This window comes from Streptopelia decaocto, assembly GCF_964273445.1.
Source record: "Streptopelia decaocto genome assembly, chromosome: 6".
NCBI lineage: Eukaryota > Metazoa > Chordata > Aves > Columbiformes > Columbidae > Streptopelia > Streptopelia decaocto.
This window is the reverse complement of record NC_138660.1, coordinates 64153666-64174010: the sequence shown is the minus strand read 5'-3', so window position 1 is coordinate 64174010 and position 20345 is coordinate 64153666. Positions and strand designations below refer to the sequence as shown.

The following is a 20345-nucleotide window of genomic DNA, read 5'->3' as shown; positions in this document are numbered from 1 at the left end:
ATTCTTCATTTTCAACAGCACAGATACACAATTACATAGCAGTGCAAGCTTCACGGTAAACCTAAAGTGTTTCAAAGCTCTCTGGTATCACTTACCAGGATGATAGAGAAAGAATAGCTCAGATTTTTAGGTCCTATTGAGATGCAGGATGGGGGGGGGAAAGAAGCCAGCAAGCTGTATGTAGATACACACACGCATTTGTGGAGCTGTGAATAGCCAAGCTGAGTTCAGACACACACACCTATTCACCGAGACTGCAGCCAAAAAGTCTGTTAGAGAACAAACAGCCTCCAACTTGTATTTATATTAAATCACAGCATTACATGGCCCGATCTTCTGCTGGCAGAACCCCAAATGCTTAGTCCAGTAGTGGGAAGAAAGTGAGCAGATGCCTGAACTGCAGCACCTTTGCAGTGAACGGGAGCGGATGAACTGCAGGAGACTCTTTGACAACTTCAGACTTGGCCAAGACTGGACCAGAGGTGGAAAAAAACTGGTTAACCAGTGGGACTAGATGTGGATAAAACTGGTTAGCCAGGGGGAAGAAGGAATACTGAGAATAAATTCTGCCTGTACCATGAGGAGGACTGACCAGTCCAGACACACATGGAGGCTCAGCAGAGGAGAAATACTCCCTTGTAGGTAACTAGTGCCTTGGATTATGTTTAATCTGAAAACTAAAGCACTCCAGCTCAGCCAGGGCTTCTCAGCAGGCAGGACATGGATCTGCAGGAATCCCAGAAAGGCAATTGAAGGGCTGGGAAATGTTACATTTTTCCCTTAGTCTAACATAAATAATTCCTTGTTGCCCTGTTTACTCCATACCTTTGCTCTTCAATGGCAATCTCTCAAAACACAGACACACACATGCAAACACACTGGAGAAATTAATCACCCACATTATCATTAGAACTGATACAATTACTGTAAACAGAGGCATAAAACTGCAAGGGAGAATGAATCTGAAGATGTTTAACTTCTGTAAGGAAGGATGCCCAGCTACAAAGGCTGAGCACATTGACCAAAACCATCCCTTGGCTGCCTGCTTGCTCCTGTGATCCACAGTTGCAGGAAGACAGTTCTTTGTAGCTTTTGGTCTGTATTGTGCCTCCTGAGGGAGGTGAAAAGAAGATGACCCTGGGGCTAAGGCAAAACATTTGAAGAAAGGAGGTTTGGTTTGTATTCCTGAATCATCACAAACTTTCTTAGATGCGTTACTCAGCTCCTCATTTTCCTGCTTACCAAATATAGCTAGTAATATTTTGGTATCTCAGAGACGTTAGCACAAGCCCTTCAACATACATATCTGCTCATGTATTATCTCGATGCAGTCATTTTCAAAAGTGACTACAAAATACTCGGTGCAAACACAGCTCCACGAGGCTTAGTCATGCAAAACACAATGCGTGGAGATGCATCCCCAGACCACAGGAATGAAAGCCAGGACCTCATTCACATGTAAAACGTACTTGTAGCTCCTCAAGGACTACATCCCTTTACTCTGTAGCCCCAGCACAGAGTAATTTAAAGCAGCTTATTCATGGATCTTTGCACCGCCGTCCATCGCACAGGTGGCCCTGCATTTGGAGATGCATCACAGGGGAGACCCGCATTTGAAGATCTAAATTGGCTTTGCGTCACTCTGAACCCAAAAATCCACATTTCAGAGGGCGACTGCAGCCTTATCTGCAGTCTCTGTACACAGTAGGGACTTGGCAAATGGAGTTTGGTGAAATGGCACGACACACTACATAGGAGACTGACTATAAATCAACAGATTTTGGCTCCGCTCCTGACTCTGTCACTGATTTACCATGGAAACTTGGGCAAATCTTTTCACTCCCCCTATCCTTCATTTTCCGTACCCATAATGTAAAGATAATGATGCTGCTTTGCAAGCTCTTTTGAGATCTCGAGATGTTAAGTGCTAAGTGCATTTTATTAACATTAATAGCACCCAACCGAGAGGATGCTGTATAACACGAGCCTGGCTGTCCCCAGAAAACAGATTGGTGTAGGGAAAGTGTGCATTTGTTAAGCAGCTTAGACATTGCTCATTCCCATAATACTTCCACAATACACAGGAACAAGATCTGACCTACTAAAACAAAAGGAGAAAAAAAAAAAAAAAAGCCGTAAGGAGAAAAATTTCTACTGTGACCTGTCATCTTATTTCTAGCCCAGGGATTTGCTAGAGATTCAGTGTTTCTGTGTGTGGTTATTCTACTCGGCCACAACCACAGTGCTCACAACTTGTGGTGGAGACCACTTCCATTAGTAGGCATTAATCACCATTTTATACACTGCAGTTCGGCTATCACTGAAAAGACATTTAGTAGATGCACTTAGTTATATCCTATCACCCTTTATATGCGACTCAATTTTAAAATAAGTTAATTGTACTGAATTATCTTCTAGCCCTTGTATTTACAGGACCACAGTATATTACAATGTGTATTTTTAAAATGCCATCTAACATGCTTTGTTATTTTACGCTTCAGTTTTCAATGTTTCTGCTCAAATATGTATCAGAACATACACAGTAGAAAGAGGTATGAAAAATTTATTATTAATGCATGTTTTTTCCTCTGTTGGAGATAGAAGAACTTTGTTGTGCATGTTATAAAATGTTAAATATTAGAATTATTTAAAGTTAATAGGATGCCAAAGAAAATGACTAATAATACATTATACAATTAGATGCCTTTCATATTAGTGAATCCATTAACAAAATAAAATACATTCAAACAGAAGAGTTCTGATTTGCAATTTTTAGCAAGGATTGCCCATGTGTAAAGCTAAATTATTTATTCATTTTTTTAAAAAACTGCTGGATACATCAGTTTGCAATTATTTGCATTATTTTTGAATGCTTTATCATGTGTCTCCGATTCAGAAATACGCATCCCTAAGTTGCTTTAGCATCTTCATTTGTGCAAAGCATTAAACATGGAAAAAACAAAGGTTTCCTTCCCTGGATTCAGCAGGACAGCTGAAGATACCACAAGCCCTCAGCATTGCTCTTTCAGCTGTTTTGGGTGCCTTTCTCTTGTCACTCTTTAGCCCAGATGTCCTCACGTAGTTTCACATCTCTAGTTTGCCCTCCCAATTGTACCTTTTTTTCTAGATAGGATCAATTCCCTCCTGTCCCACCCATACAGAGCTCAAGGCACACTTCATACAGCTTTTTCCAAAGTTATTCAGATGCTATAGAAAACTGTTTTTCTGAGCACTGGCTACTGATTATTTTGAAACTAGTTACTCTGTCTCCTCAGCTGATGGCCACATTATCCTTGAACAAAATACTTAGAAGTAGCTAACTTTTCTTACAGTAAGAAATCAGTTTTAGCGTCAAGGTGATATAATCTTCTAGCCATTTTTCTCCTATGTTTTCGTTTTCTTTTTGCATTGATGCTGTGTCTCTAGAAAGGCATCAGACACCAGTTAAAGAAAGTTCCACCAAGAGCAGGTAATCTCCTCACATCCATCTTCACTGCTCCTATCCACTTAATTAACTTGTTCTCAGTCTTCTGTATCATAAGCACATAACGTTGGTTGATGGAAATGTGTTTTGAAATCCCTGTTTGTTTGGGTTTTAATTATCTGATTACACTTAAAAAAAAAATCTCTCCTTGGTACACTGCAACGAGTAAAAATCCGGCAACAGCACTATAGCTTTTCCTGTTTCAAGAGACTTGATTTTGGTTTTGCTTTTTTTCCCGCCTTCTAACAGTTTACTGAGTCCAGTATTTACAGTTCATAGGATTTAAAATTGTGGTGAACTCAATTTGGGCCAAAGTTTTGTACCATAACTGGTTTCAGGTTTAAGATGCCTCTTATCCCGGTCTTCACTCAGCTTGTGAGAGGTGAGGAATGTCGTGCTTACAGTCTGCCGAGGTTTATACCACCATCTAACTCCAGGCTACTGTCACCCCAAAATATCTCCCAGTGTCAACCCAGGTTACAACTCGTGGATGAACCAAATGTCCCACATTATGTCAGCAGGTAATAAGAAACAAAAAAAAAGGTGTGCAACAGGGACATAGAAAAGGATTATAAACTTGTAGATTTGACTGCACCTTGGGCACTGCTCGTAAAATAGGAAGGAAAACAACATAAAATATTAGTTCCCTTATTTTCAGTTCAAAATTTTACCCTAGCTATGTTGTATAAATAATAATAGTAATTATACGAAGAAGAGGCAATGTGCTGAAATCAGAGCCATGGATTCATAGGTTGATTTCAAAAGGCATCATTCTCACAATTCACCCCGAGGTGTTTGTCCCCAGGAAGGGTTTTGATGAGGCTCAGATTGTTACAGTAGAGTTGGGAAACAAGACCTTTGATCTCAAGAGATCTGAACAATCCCTGTTACTTTTGCTGACAACGGGCAGGTTACAAACTGAACAGTGATAACATTCAGATGAGAGCTGAAAACTCAAGTGAGAGCTTTGCCACGTTCTCAATTTTAAGACTCTGGTACCATGCACAACTTTGAAATTAAAATAAAGTATGACTATTGACTACCTCTCTCTGTTTCTAAATTGATATATTTGATAATCACTTCAATAATAAATCTGAAGTGCAAACTGAGACTTGCAAAAGAAGGAGAAAGGAACGTGTGACTATTTACATTTATGTATGTAGTATGTATTTGTTCAGGACAGTGCGATATGACACTTTTCCATATTAGGATTTCTTAAAGCTCTTTTTAAAAAAAAACAATCTTGTTTTTCCCACCAAGTATATATGCAATATTTTTTATACACATATATATAATGGGATATTTTTTTAAAGGGAAAAAGTCAATGATGTAGTCAAGAAAAATTATTCATTTGTTTTTATATAGTCATCTAATTCTTCCTAAATGTTCTAAAATACCCCAGCTGTCTTCTAGTACCCAGTATCCAAGGTCATAACTCTACTGTATATACTCTGCTAGACCCACCAGCCTTGTGAGAGTCTGTCTGATACTCAGTACCCTCCCAAGTGGCACTATGTACCAATTATTAGGTACCAAATCAGGCCCAAAATGTCACGCTCATGCAAAAGATTCCACTGAACTACACAATAACACTGAAAAAAAAAAAAAAAGAAGAAGAAGAGGGTGTGCCAAAATAAGACTTGAATTCTAAATCCATAAAAATATGATGGTAGGAGTGACTTGAAAATTTCTGCGCACCAATTCACTTTTAGCAGGAATATATTTCTAAAACAGACTGTATCCACAAATGATACAGTCAATAAATGAACATAGGTTTCCTCATATAAGCAAAAGTTTCCAATGATCATAGAAGATGTAGTTTAGATTTTTTTTTTTCCTGCTTTTGTCTTCTCCCAGATTTTTTCTTTTGAAATTTTTTCCAGTTTGGTCCCCAGCACTCCTACCTTGCACCAATGAAGTCAAACAGTTAAATGCATTACGGAAGTCTCCCCCATCCAAAAATCACTTGCTATTCAAAACAGTCGCATGTACCACAGTCTTTATGGTTTTCCCAGTTCTCAATATACAGAAGACCACAAATACCATGATAACCCCTAACTCTACTGTGTGACAACTTCTCATCCCTTGCCACCCTGCATAATATTATGCAATATACATCCACATATACCATCACCCTTCTTGTTGCAGACCCTACTGCAAGTTCATATTTGCCAGCTAATATTACATACAAACCACAGGATTAGAGATATTGACCACAGGGGAGAAAACCACCACAAATATTAGGCCACACCACGATCTTGTAAAACACTGAGCATGACCAACTTTAGGTAGGAACTATGCAGCTTAGTTCTCCAGGGCATCCATCTGCTTGCAGCACAAGATCATCCCATGCAAAATACAAACTACTCAGTTATCTATAAATATGCCCAGCAACCCCCAGCTTCTGAACATTATTCCATTATCCTAAAAATCATAGCTAGAAAGTTTTCCTGTTAACACTTTTAACAAATGACTCAACAAGTTATTTCCTTTCCTCGTTGTTTTGGAGCTCTACAGAATGGTATTTCCTGTGGCGTTACTATCAGAACAAACCCAAACAACAAGTCACCCATGACAACCATGAGCATCCCCCAAAAAAAGGCAATCCCTTGCTACAGTGTGCAAAACTACAGTCCTCAGTGCCTAAATAGTACCCTTTGAGAGGTTATCAAGAAGCTCTTCAACTTCTTGAAGTGTTACTAAGCAAAAAGCTATTGTAATGCAAATAGTGCTGTGGTTAGAAAAAAGAAATAAAAGGCACGTCTTAAATGCTTGATCATACAATACATGCCATAAAATCCATGGTATGTTTGTGGCTGACCACACTAACCTCGTTTACTGCCTCTTCTGCCCCATTCTACCGACTTATTCATCACACCATTGAAAAGAAAGAAACACAACAATACCTTTAGTAAAAGAAATTGTACAGTGTCTAGAGCTACAGATTAGTCAACCAAGACTTATAATTCTGATTATATTTTGTTTTTTTTTTCCTTCACACTGAAACCAAAATAAGTTATATTGAAAAAAACATTACTATTGTAGGTCTATCATCCCTTTTTTTAATGTGATGTACATTATGTACAAAATGATTTGAAGTGCTGGTTGCAAAAATGAGTATTTCATTCAGATTTCATCACCTGATTTATATTTACAAATCACTGCTGGGGTACCATACTTCCCCCCTTTCCCCTCTGGAAAGAGAAGGATAAGATGTGGATACCACACCTTCTTTTGAACTAAAAAATAAAAAATCTGCATCTTAAAATAGTTATTCAAACACAGAGAGAAAAGGGAAGAACCCACATCAGTAACATGCACATATTAATTGATTCGCCAACTACTGTGGGCTCAATTAAAGTATTCTGTTGTCAGAGTTTTAAAGCTTGGAAAAAATTAAAAAAATCTTGGCTACAGCTTGGCATATGTAGGTCTTAACCCAGAAACAAGCTGTTTTATAATTATTTCTGAAAATTACTTCAGTCCATTTTGTTTTCTGTGCTTGCCTGAGAAGTGTGAAAATGAAAGAAAGAACTATTTTTGACTCAAGGCTTTCAAGACATTTTGGTTCTCAGCTAGGAAGTAACCCAGTTTGAGCCTGATACTTGCAACAGGAACTTTGGACCTCTCTTACTGGTTTCTCAGTGGGACTGGTTTACTGAACAACTGGTGGCTTTGCTCTCTGGGCTGCACTTGATCACAGGGACAACGTCACCAATGCTGGAACGCGGCTCTAAGCTCGGACCCCTACCAAGACATGCTCACGTATTTCTAAGCACATTCATGTACGTGTGAAAAATACAATCAATAATCTCCTAAAACATTTTAAAAAGTATGAGATGGCAGGATACAATTGGAAGTTCTCACTAATCCATGTATACAATAAAGACCTATAAATAAAAAGGAAGGTGACTACAAGAAAGAACAAATCCTTCCCCCCCATCCCCCTTTCCCCCCCCCCCCCCCCCCCCTGTCTTTCCTGTGATCCTTGCTTCGATTTTAAAATAAAGCTCACGATGGTCGTGTTGGACCTTTATGTTCATAGCTGCTCTCTGGAAGTTGAACTGGAGCTGCTGGCTGCCTTTGAAGTGGATATATTGGGTCAATGGAAACACTCGGGTATTTTTAAATGGGGAGAGCTTTTTGGTTGTTTTTGTTTGGTTGGTTTTGGGTTTTTTAGGGTTTTGGTTTTGTTTGTTTAGGGTTTTTTTGTGTTTTTCTTAAAGAAATAAAGCTGTGAAAACGAGCTGCTTTCTCAGTTATTTTCTTCTTTCATTTCCCCCCCCCCAGTTCCCTCCTCCCTTTTTTTCCTTCTCCACTCTTTTTTTTTTTTTTTTCCTTCTAAACACTCACCAAAACCACTCAGCCCATTTGCATTGACCTGGTGGCTCCATTTCAAAGGCAGCTTCAAGCCTTGTATCAGCTCCACAGGCTCTGCCCCCCAATGCAGGAACCACTCTGGTTCCTGATAGCCCAGGCTCAGACATATGGTCCCAGCAAGCTCATATAGTCAGTAATATTAAAAAAAACAACAACCAAGCCCAAGATTTGTTCCTCTTTTCTCATAGTTCATTGATAAAGAACGTGTCAGTACAGCTGAAGAACCCTGCTGGTTAAAGGTATCATCCTTAGCTGCTCATATGGTCTGGGCTCTTTCTTGTCAATTAGATTAATCCAAGCCATTTTAGAACAATGAATATAAGTACAGATGGAATATAAGCATATTGAAGATTACTGTTTTTGACGGTGGTTGTTTATTAAATTGAAAATAATGTTGCAATGAAGATTTTGTTGATATTTCAAATGGAAAGGAAAAGTAAATAGGAATTAGATACTCCTCAGGAAAGAAAAAAACAAAACCAAAAACCCAACAAACTACCACACCACAACCTCCAAAACAGCCCATGGGTAATAAAAAGGCAATGATTTTACTCACAATGCCACCTATGAGCTACCTTTAGAGAGGGGATATGGCACCTATAAACTCAAAACACTAGGTATGTTGAAATCCATAAAATTTCCAATTACTGCTTCAGAATTTATTGTGCACATATGGAAAATAATACTTGTAAAAGAGAAAGGGGTTTGTGCCTGGTGCTGTCAATACTGTGAAGGATGGGGTGATTATAAAGCAAATTAACAATACTTTTAAATGTGCATTCACTTATCTTTCCAATTAAATCCTTGTTAAACAACTGCACAGACAGTAATGGTGCTTCTGCAAAGCACTGATCAAGACAGTTTTATTGTAATTTTTACTCTGTAACAATTAATCAAGTAGGCATTTTCTTTATTATTAAATTATTTAGTTAATAAATATTCACAATCAGTTCACGTATTTGTGGTTTAAATTTTGCTTTTAATTTTTCTCAAACTTAATTGTATTCCAGTGTATTCTTATAGAAGAAACAACAGAAATACCTTAATTCTTTTTGCCAGAGTGGTTTTTGTTAACTCAAAGTAACGTCACGGTAAGATTAAATTCACCTTTTTCCCCAATGTAGATACCAATTCAGGTATCTTTGGCTGTCGCTTTCCATGTTCCATGAAAAATGTAACTCTCTGCAGTAATACAATGCTTAGCCTCCGCAAAAAATTGATATTTCCCCCCCTGGTTTGGTACATAAGTATAGTAACCCAGCCTTAAAAACATGGTAATTGACCTTTGGATGGCACGTGGTGCTTTGCAGTTATCACACAAAGTATTGCAAACGAAATAAGAGGATGCAAAGGTCACCTGTACAGCAAACACCAAGCATTTTGCAAATAAAGCATGAGATATAAAGACAATTAGGAACCCTCTCGTAGTACGTATAAACCCACAGTTATGAGCCAATAAGTGTTGAAATTTGTATTTCTATGTTTAGTTTCACTGAACATGTATGCATTGAGATAGAATCCCATTATTTCAGCAACGTGTTATGAACCTTTTACAGCTCCATTTTTTTTAGTTAATTTAGTACTCAGGAAAATTGCTTGTTTGACAGCTGTAGAAATTCAATGCTTTTCCAGCTACTCAGCAGATTAGCACAAGAGGCCCAAAGAAATAAGCTTCTGCCTCCTCAGCCAGGTATTTCTGGTCTTCAAGCACAGAGAACTGTAAGATTTAGCACAAATAAAGTCTTACCTGGTTATATCACAGTACAGGTTCAATCAGAGCAGGGAGCACCATAAACTCACAGCCTCACTTAGATCCTAACAGTCTTATGGATGAAGAGTCCTTTTTTATTTGCCTTTCTTCCTCAGACACTTTTCCCCCTCACTGTTAGCATCTTTTGATCAGGTGAGAAGCTTGCTTTGGAAAAGCACCTCCTGGTTGTCCTCACTTTGATATACTAATGCCTTAATGGCCCTGAGCAGCCCCACCTGGGTCTTTCCCAGCCCCACCCATGGGGCTTTGGGCCAAAACAATCGGTATTTTCAGGCACACCCTCTTATCCCAGAACTACCAGCACACTTCACCTGACCCAACAGACCCATTTATAGAATCTTCTCCCTTTTTCTACAGGTGTGAATTAAAAGAATACCCTTATAAATATCTGCAAAGGCTTTAACTTCCTTGACCTTGCTTAAAACCAACAAAAGTCCTCTAGATTTTTCATAAAATCCCTAAACAATTGCCAAGCATATTTTGTTTTAATTGCAATTATCAGTCTTAATCAATAATACAAAAAGCATAAAAGGAATGGACATTTCTGTCCAGTGTCTCTTGCTGTTATAGAAACCTTTGCCATAGGTTAACAGCCAGAAATACTGAATGACTAGTAGCTTAGTTTCTGATACCAAAATTCTTTTAGTGCTTGTAGACAAAGAAAAGTACGAATTTCCTGATGTCAGTATTGGTCCAAACAATCTACTGCCTTGATTCAGTGATTTGAAAAATGATGACTTAGAGTTTTGAAAGTGCTGAGAGATGTTAAAGCCTGGTCCTCTTATGATCAACTGATCTTTTCGGCTCTTAATGGGAAAATAAATCATAGATAAAAGATAATCCTGTAGCACAGAAGCAAAAAAGGTATGGTATCAATGGACTTTTATAGAAAAAGAAAACTCTATGAAAGGGGTAAAGTAAATAAGGTAGTTCGTTCTGCTGATGCTCATGTTGGCAAGGTCAAAGCTCTCTTCAGGAGCTGCCTACCTCAAGAAATGAGAAGGAAACACCAGGTATATTCAGAGAATTTAAAAAGACACAAAGCATGCTTTTTATTGTAAAGCTATCCTCACCACAAACTATCTAGAATTTCAAGGGTCTTATTAGATTTTTACTGTTCTTATTTTTCCTTTAATGATGAAGCTGTCAACTGTTGTTTTTTTTTTTCTTTTCATGTTCATCAGCTCTCTCTCATTTAATTTTTGGTGCCGCAGATGACATTAAAAGTATAGGAAAAGAAGCCAAATAAAGCTTTGCTATATTCTAATTAATTATTATTCTAATAAGAAAAATTACAAACTTTTATATGGCAGCCAGCCTAGAGTCTCTTCTATGATCTTTAATTTTCAATGTGATACATATTATTTATATCCTATAAATGTAGGTGTAACACAGTGGCGAAGCAAGCAGGAAGAACGAACCCATTAAGTATTTGGCCTGTATAAGAACTGATTGCACAGTCAATCTCTGCAATGTAGATAGGCTTTTTCAGAACATTTGTTTGCATTTATGATTAAATTAAATTTAAGTATAATTAAAAAAAAATCTCAATGGGAAAACCATATGTATAAATAATACTTTCCCCGCTGTTAGCTGCAGAAAAATGAAGGTATAGGGACCACAGAGGTCACAACAATTACTGAGTGAAAAAGTGACGTGTGGCAAGTGCGTTATTAAACATCATCCCACTGCGGAGCTTTAGAGGATTGGTGGATAAACAGGTTGGGAGCACGTACTGGTTTTTCAAGTAACTTTTGTGACTTCTTGAAACAGTCTGAAACTGCTGCTGTCTTCAGCATCTAATTGACAGGGGACAACAAGCCCTTGGGGATATCAGGTGGGGACTACAATTGTCCTACCAGGAACACATTAAGTAAATTCTGCTCACCCCATCTCCTCACGGTGCTTTTTGCAGGAACCTTGTGCCCCCACGAGCTGTTTTCTGCCTGCGGCTTCCACTGGTCACTCAACAGGCAGATTTCTGACAAGTACTCAAAAGTAGCCAGTGCCAGAGTGGCTTTAATGTGCTATTAACTTCACCACTATATATTCATTTTTCACAGAAATACAAACTAGAAGAAAAATGTGCCTGGTACCTTAAAAAGCCAGCTTAGGCTTCTGTCTAGTTTTACAGCATCAGCCCATCTGTTTTAGGTGAAAACTTGAGCAGTGATGCTAACCTCAAGTACGTTAACCTTTGGATGCCACGAGACACGACAGACAGGACCATTATTTTTATGGTACATATTTTTCCTGAGCAAACATCCTAGGCAGTGAAGAAGGACAGAAAATCCTGGTTTTACCTCTCTGTCTCCAAACAAAATACAGGGTACAGTAATTTGAAAGCCAAGGCAGACTACATTATCGACACACAAATACCCAACAACTATAAATCTAAGGGAACCCAAGTAATGAGTCAAAACCATGAGGCTGATGATTTATTCAGTCTCACTGAATTTACTGGCATAAATACTGATTCCTCATAAACCAGAGTTCATCCTCCAGTTTCAGCTGAAGTCAAGAGTGATCCGGAGCAGCTGAGGAGGTGACAAACATCTACTGCTCCCCTGAAAGCTTCCCTGGAGATGGAAATGGAGGCTTGAAGGTGGGAATATTTTTATGTCTCTCATATCTCTCAATTTCATGAGAATTTTTGATTCAAAAGTCTTAGTTAATGTGTAGAACAAAACTAATGAAGTTGTTCTCCAACAGCTATGATCTCAAAAAAACACATACATACACAATATTCAGCAGTTCTGGTAATTGCCTCCAGGTAACTTTTAAAAGAGAAAATGTTGCAGCAGCTTCACATTCATACTTGATTAATTCAAATGTGTATCAAGTCTATAATGCAATTTACGATTTGGGATTTTTGCTGTTTTCTGAGAAGTTCATTTTGTTTTCTTGTTAAGTAGTACCCAGAGTTTCACCACCACTGATGATACTAGTTAAGCTTTTAAATGTGGGGCTATTTAGTCTTTGCCAAGAGTAGTAAACTGTTTGAGAAGTGAATGTGTTTGTCACGTATCCTAATTAGCTGCCAATGTCAGTTTGCACACCTGTAACAGGTGTTGGTCAATGTTAGATTAACTTAGGCCACATCTGTGAAAAACGTTCTTTAGTATTTGTGAAAATATGTTCATTGTATATGGAATCTGGGGAAATTTGTTCAGTAAATAAAACTGGAATGCAATGTTTGGGTCTAATTCTGGAACTGAAGTCTTCAAAACATTGATCTTTCCCCTTGTCATTTGCTGGGGTCAAGTCTTTGCCTTTTCAAAATCAGTGGTAAATCTTCCACTGACTTTGACAGAGCCAGTGCTCTGCTTTTAGTATTCCATGTCTGGTTCCTTTCAGCACCTTTTTCTCTTTTGCTGGTTTTCCTTTGGATCCTTGCTCTACTTTTGGTTTTGTTTAACTTCTAACATCCAAACAATCTGTTATTTTTCCTTTTAATATATATATATATTTTTTCCCCTCACTTAGATTCTTTGGGTTTTATACATGCTTCTGTTTTTTGCTACCTTGTTTCATGTATCCATTTCCTCTTTTTTCTTTGTTGTTGTTGTTTGTTTCTCATCTCCCCTTAAACTACTATTTTCCTCTGCTTACTCTGCTATTTTTCGTCTCTCCTAGCTGACATTTCCCTCTGTGCAATATCTTTCTACCTTCACTTTCCTCTCTTTCCCAAAACACGTCTCATCATTCTATGCCACTAATGTATAGCAGATTCTGAAATACTGTCATCTGAGACAGTTAAGTACTAAACAAAACATTACCAGGGTGGAGGAATCACTTACCCTGATTGACAACAAATCGTAACTTCTGTATTGTTGCCAGATTGCCGCTAACTCTGTATATTCCATCAACATCTAGACCTGAAAGAGAAACACATATTTCATTTTAGATCATATAAGTATTTTTCTTTGTACGTCTGTCAGGAAGCCAGAAGTGCCCTAACAAGCATGAAGAAGAGAAATGAAAAATAATCCACCTGACAACAACTGAAGGGCCTCCTGCCTGATTAAAGCAACAATGAAAAATAAAAGTGGTAGATTAGCTTAAGTGAATACAAAACACCTAACTATAATTATCTTGTAATTCTGTCAGCAGAATACGGTTCTGTGAGGGTATTTGAGTGTGACGGGAAAGGAGGAGTAAATTAGCTCTCGTGCTGATGGAGAAGGGCTGTTTGGGGTACACACGGTGCCACGCGAGCCCTGCTGAAATGTGGGGTGATTCTATTAACAGTGCTGGGGAAACTACTCAATCCGGGGCCTGTTTTTTTCAGACCTGAATTTCTGAGGCTGTGACCTTCCTGAAAATAAAGTGTCGAGATGCCCACTCTGCAATCATGACCCATGTGATACTATACACAACTACCATTTCTCTGCTATATTCTTCATAGCAGATCAGACAAGTTTGAAGATGAAATTAAATATCCCAAATAGCATATGCCCTGGAGTACATTTCTTCATTAATATAGGCCATTCTTTTCAAGGACAACCTGACAGTCTTGTTTCTCCCTGCATATCTACTCAAGGTTTATCTTCTAGGTGAAACTAGATGTCATACTCCTTTTTATGACATATTATCTCCTACAGCAAGCTCTGCTGATATGACTGTTTAAAATAGCACTTCCAGCTCTGGTTGCATAGCTGTAGCATTTCAAAGCACATGGGAACCGCTCTCCTTTCCTAGGAGAATTAACTATTGTGCAACAATGACCGAATCTGCATGCTTAAAAATTGAAAACACTAAATTGTACATTGTCATTTCACGTTTAAATCTTCCAAGTACATAAGAAGCTAAGAGAATCTACACAAACAGGTTTTTTTAAGGCTACTCATCACTTCGAACACAAGTTTTAATTAGCTTTTGGCAAGCAATTTCAGATAAAGACTTTCTCTTAGAAAACTCTAATTTGTCAAACCCAACAATTTTCAGGAAATATTTTCTGACAATATATCTAGAGGGATTTTTTTTTCCCAATTTGGGGTAGGGAAAAAAGAAAAACTGAAACTATAGGAAAGAGTGAAAACAAGTGCAAAAGCCCAGAAGCCCAGTTGTAATAACATTAAAATAGGAAGGAACTGAGGTTCAAGTCCTTATTGCAAAGATATTTCCATCGTACCTTGGTCAGAGCCAGTGGACTCAACTGGTCAGAGGTATTCCTCACTGATCTTGAAACATTTCACAGATTTACTTTTGACACAGACTGAAACCCAATACAGTATTTTGTGTGTTTGTTTTCTCTCTCTACATCTTATTTAATGTCTGTCCTATTAGGAACATCCAGATTTGGTTAACTTCAAATAATCCATTTTTAGAAGTAATAATAATTCCATATTATACACTGGTTATCTATGTATTTTAGTGGGCAATTTTCTACCCTGCACCTGTGGGTGTGCTGCAACATAATACTGAGAGAGATGATTCATTTCAGGAAGATCCTCTTTGGTTACAGAGGGATAAAGAAAAAGTTTACTTAAGAGAAATCAAAAAGGATTTGGTAATCAAGAACACTTGGAAGTTATCCATATACTGGATATATAACATATGAGCAAATGGAAATTACTAAAATGTTTAAGTAATGCAATTCTATCCTAAATCTGAAGTCTCATTCTGTTTTAGTAAAGGGAGACTGGGAGATGAAGAGTAATTCCGAGCATAGGAATGTGGGAGTCTTGCTGTAAGGGATTAAGAATTGCACTGTGTAAATTGAAGTCTAGACCAGAAAGTAAAGAGGGAAAAAGAATTACAACAACAACAACAACAACAACAAAAAAAAACAACAACAAAAAAACCCAAACAAAGAAACAAAAAAACCCAAAACAACAACAACATCAAAAACCAACAAAACAAAAAAAAAAGGGCAAACAAGCCTCAAAACAGAATGTTAACTTTCATTGGATCTAACTCAGTTTGGTTCTAAACCTTTTTGGATGTATGGGAGTGAAAGCAATACATGTCACTTTGCCTGAAACAGCAGTGTCTCACAGTCATAGCATCAGTTTGGAACCTACATAAATTCTCCAGATTGAATGAATATGACAAACTACATTGTAAATTGGGGCCTATTACATGTTGCAAAATGATCTGGAGTATGCAAGTGTGTTATTACTGTTATAAATTTACTTTGGTCCAGAAACGAGGTCTGATTCGTCTCATTTGGACACTATACAATATGGCAGAGAGAAAAAAAAATGTAAAAAAAAATCCAAGAATTTCAAGCCAATTATAGTGTTCACGTGCCATCAACTTTCTGCTCCAAGATCTTTGAAAGTTAAGCCAAACCAAACCAATGCAAATTGGTGGATTTGGACATCCTTTTCATGACCGCATTATCTTAGCTGGATTGTTAACAACTTATTTTGGAAATCCAATTAGGCACAACAGAAAAAGAGAGAGAAAAAAGTCTTTACAGTTCTAATATCTTGATTCTATGAACAATTTTCAAAGTAACTTCTCTTTTAAGGGCACCTCTATCAAGAATAAAAACATCAGTGCCCTGCTGTCAGTGTTTCTTCACGGCAATCTATAAATACTTAGGGAACAAGATGAAACAAAAGCCATGCAGAGTTTCCTATCTGGTTCTGGCATTTAAGTATAGTGGTAAAGAATGCTTTAGAAAAAATATTCATTGTAATCAAGTCCAACTGTTGTTCACTATAGGGTGAACTTCTTGTGTTTTGGAGGGGAGTTTATCAGGGAAGAATCACAGGATTTTGCCATAGAGGAGAACAAGTATTTCATTTGTTTTATATCACAATCTTCAACTTTGTTTCTGTTTGCTTTGTGAGGAACCTAAGGACAGGATAGACCCACAATTGAAGTGACAGCCAGAACATGATAAAGACTTCAATATTTCCATCCTAAATTTTGTAATGGTATGGGAATTTTAGGAGAAAGAAGCAAGAATACATCAGTTTAACTGTCAAGCTATAGACAAATGTTATCTATTTTCATTTAAAAAAATCATAGAGGTACTTCTGATGAGAAAGTTAAAATGCAGCTGAACTCAGGCTTGCTTGAGAATCATGGTCAATGATAAATGTTATCTTCAATCTGCTGCACAGAATACATTCAAGAACATTTGTTAAAGAGCATTTATCGTACTCCTGCTTCTAGCCAAAATGGAGATAACTGTGGATGTAGGTCAGTGGCAGCTCTAGCATCAGTCTGAGCTGGAACCAGGTGGTACAGAGAAACATCAAAAACACAGGAAAAAAGGAGAGCTTAGGTGATATATTTTTCCAAACACATATTTTAAAATATGAGACTGATATTGGTTGAGGTAGTTCTGGTGTTTTACGAACTGATTTGAATGAAACGTTCTCATTTTTTTTCTATTGCATAGAACAAATCCCTCTCCAAAATCACACTGCATTCAGCCTAAGTTTCATCTATATCTGACAATATCTTCAAATTGAATTTGACAATATCTTCAAAAGGAACATAAAAGGAAATTCTCTATATGCGGGGGGGAAGGGAGAATGGTAGACAGAGATTGTCTCTCTGTTTTTTAACAAGATTTAGAATTTGAAACATGCCATTTTAAATAGTAGTAGGTAACTTCCTGCACAGAAACCCACGAAACTTCCACAATTAATGTATCCTGAAATAGGTGTGGTCCCCAGGCCTGGTAGGAGTTTTGTAAAAGAAACCATCATGCTGGATTCAACAACAAAGTGAAGTACAAACTTGAAGAAAGGCATTCTTTAGTTAGTCCTTTCATTTAAAATCAGTTATGTTCAGGGCAAAAATATTGTATTTCAAAGGAGCCTATTATGCCTTCCCATAAACAGAAAGATCATACGTTTTAAAACTAAAGTATCATTATGTAATCAAGCTGTTGTATTATAAACTATTTTGTGGGCTCAGATGCCCAGGGCTATCTTTACAAATATTTAAGAGGTCATTATCAGGGTATGTTCTCCCTAAAACTATAATTCTTTCCTCCTGTTTTCATATGCATCTTACCATAAATATCTGATATGTAAACAATTTTTTTAAAGTTTACTAACGGCACAAAAGTGTGGCACGAATTCATTTAAAGAAGGAGAAATGGGTGAATGCAGTAAATACATCAATGGCAAGATAATGTGTTTGGTGAGAAAAACACCACAAAAAATGTGCAACAAAAATAAAGTTTCACAAAAGGATCAGTATTTGTATGCCAATAGAAGGAAAATCATGGGGAGCAGCAAACATTAAATCTGAAACGTTAAAATTCAACACCAGAAGTACTGTATCTGGATAGAGTTACAAAAGGTACCCGAACTTTCAGGTGAATGTGGGAGCAAAAAAAATCAGAGGTAAAAAGTATGAAAGAAATCTGAGTTACACCAGAGAGAAAAAAATCGACAAGGAAGCATTAAGAACAAACAAGGGAGATATGGATGTAAAATCTGCAGCGCAGGGGTGGCGTGAGCTGAAGATACTTTGAACAAGTAAACTGTATGCAGCTTGATCAGCTGGAGTTTAGACAAGCAGCAGCTCCTTTTTAACATAAGATTATCTGCACCCGGTGTGGTTTTCAGTGTGGCCAACATCTCTATCGTGATTTTTGGTGTGGTGTTGGGTGGGGTTAGGCATGTCCTAACGCTCCTGTAGCAGGATAGGAGAGACTGGGATTTGCTCTGCTCTGCTGGGAAAACCTTCTCTTTTGATCATCAGGACTATGCGCTTCTTGTACTCCTCCCATCAAAGGATTACATTTGTGAGGCTGAAAACAACATCCCAGCTGACATCTGTTATGAAAACAGGTCCCGTCCCTAGCCCAGAGAAGGTACTCAGGTACCGTTGAAGTGGGTGCCATACAAACACCATGTTAGATAATTCTATCAGATAGGTAAGGGTAAACAAACTTAGGAGACCCAACAGCAGTTGATATCGGAAGTCAATCTATCTGAAGGACAAAGAGATAATCACTTGAAAAAAAATCATCTTTCACTTATCAGTGCTCATGTATACATGTCTCTCATTTGTAAACAAAATACAGAGAAATAGTCGGAAATAACTAAGGCTGTAAACAGTGGCAGAAGAGTTATTCTGCTGTTGTAAAAGCAGTAAGAGAGATGCACTTGGAGGCTGGCTAGACTGACCTCAGTCCCAGACAGTCTACTTAAATAATTAATTCAGGACGCTATGAACAAATAATTCATAGCAAAATATAATTAAGCCTAACCAGCATGGTTTCATGGAAAGCAGGGCCTTGTCTAGCAAACTTGTTGCATTTTTTGATAGGATTGGATTTTTGACAGGTCTGGTTGATAAAGGCAATGGTGGTGAAATAGTATGTTTGGATTTCCATGAGGCGTTTGACTTAGTACCACATGACATTTTGATTAAAGCACTAACATTTTATGGAATTAACAGGGCATATATTACATGGATTAAAAACTGGCTCAATGACAGACCTCAAAATGTGGTTGTTAATGGGAGATATCAGTTAACAAGGTCATAACTTGCAGAGCTCTCAAGAGTGGAGGTCTCAGTCCAGTGCCACCTTATATCTTCATCAGAGGCGGGGACAATGAGAAAAAAAAATCTCTGTTGGCAAAGTAAGCAGATGACACAATGATCAGGAAGATATTAAATGATGATGAGGACAGGTGAAGTTACAGAAGATCTGAACTGCCACCATAAATGGTCACAGTCTGATAAAATAACTTTTCATATGGAGAAACACAGGCTACATCCCACGCTCTGGATGTAGCTTACAGAGCACTTGAGGGTTATTTTAGATAATTAGAGGAACATGTTCTCTCAATTCAGTGCTATAGCAAAGAGGACTAACGTGAACCCTGGAATTGTAGAAAGAGGAGTATCAAACAGAAGAAGAGAAGAGAAGAGGTTGTACCTGTTCATGCGCTACACATAGGATCTCCAGTAGAGATCTGTACTTGATAATGAAGCAAATAAAATGAAACATAAAATATATGCTTCATTGCTTCATATTGAAGAGAGGATGGAGAGGTGTCCTCTCCATCGGTACTTTTCACATCATTTGCAGGTACTGGACTCATGAACAGCACTGCCCAGCTGTAGGACCTGTGACAGACAAGCCTGAATTCAAGGTAGCATGAACAAGATTTTCTATTTTCTATTATTAGTAGAAATCCAACACTACGTCAGAATTTTGTAAAGGCAGAGATAGTGGGGGAAAGAAAGGAGAGGTTGTACTAGTTCTTAACAAGCTAAGAAATGACTGACATGAGGTTTGGTGAATGTCTTTAGGAAATTAGCTAACAAGAAATAATTCTATGTTTGACTGCAATAATATCAAGAAGATGAGGGGCATTCCTACATAAAAAGAGAATCTCATTTTTCCTTGCCGTAATAACTTCAAGACGCAATGGAAGGAGAAAAGCTTGACTAAGATCTTATTGTTTTCAAGACCCTGTAGAAACTGTTTAATGGAAGCAATTACAACACTGAATATGAGCATTACATACTGAGAATAAGTAACAAGTGAATATGATGGATTACATACTTTATGCTGTTTCATATCACTTGATGGTAGAATTTCCACTTAGATATTTATATACAAATAAATAAGGGTAGAGACAATACAAAGCAAGTGCAATTTAAACTAGCAGAGTCCACTGCTATGCAGGGCTGCGTTTAATGCCTAAATCAAGCTTGCTTTGCCTTCGTCTTCTTCTCTATTGTGTTGCACTGACTTTGACATTCAAGAAGTTTATG

General features: G+C 37.7%; 1 protein-coding gene across 2 annotated transcripts in view; it reads right to left on the bottom strand.

Moving 5' to 3' along the window:
• The window catches only part of ARHGAP15 (Rho GTPase activating protein 15), a 323931-nt gene that overhangs the window by 91028 nt on the left and 212558 nt on the right, over nucleotides 1–20345 (bottom strand). For both annotated transcript variants that reach the window (XM_082056895.1, XM_082056894.1), the window contains exon 12: nucleotides 13436–13513. In XM_082056895.1, the coding sequence (XP_081913021.1) occupies nucleotides 13436–13513 (78 nt within the window). The remainder of the gene's footprint in view (nucleotides 1–13435; nucleotides 13514–20345) is intronic.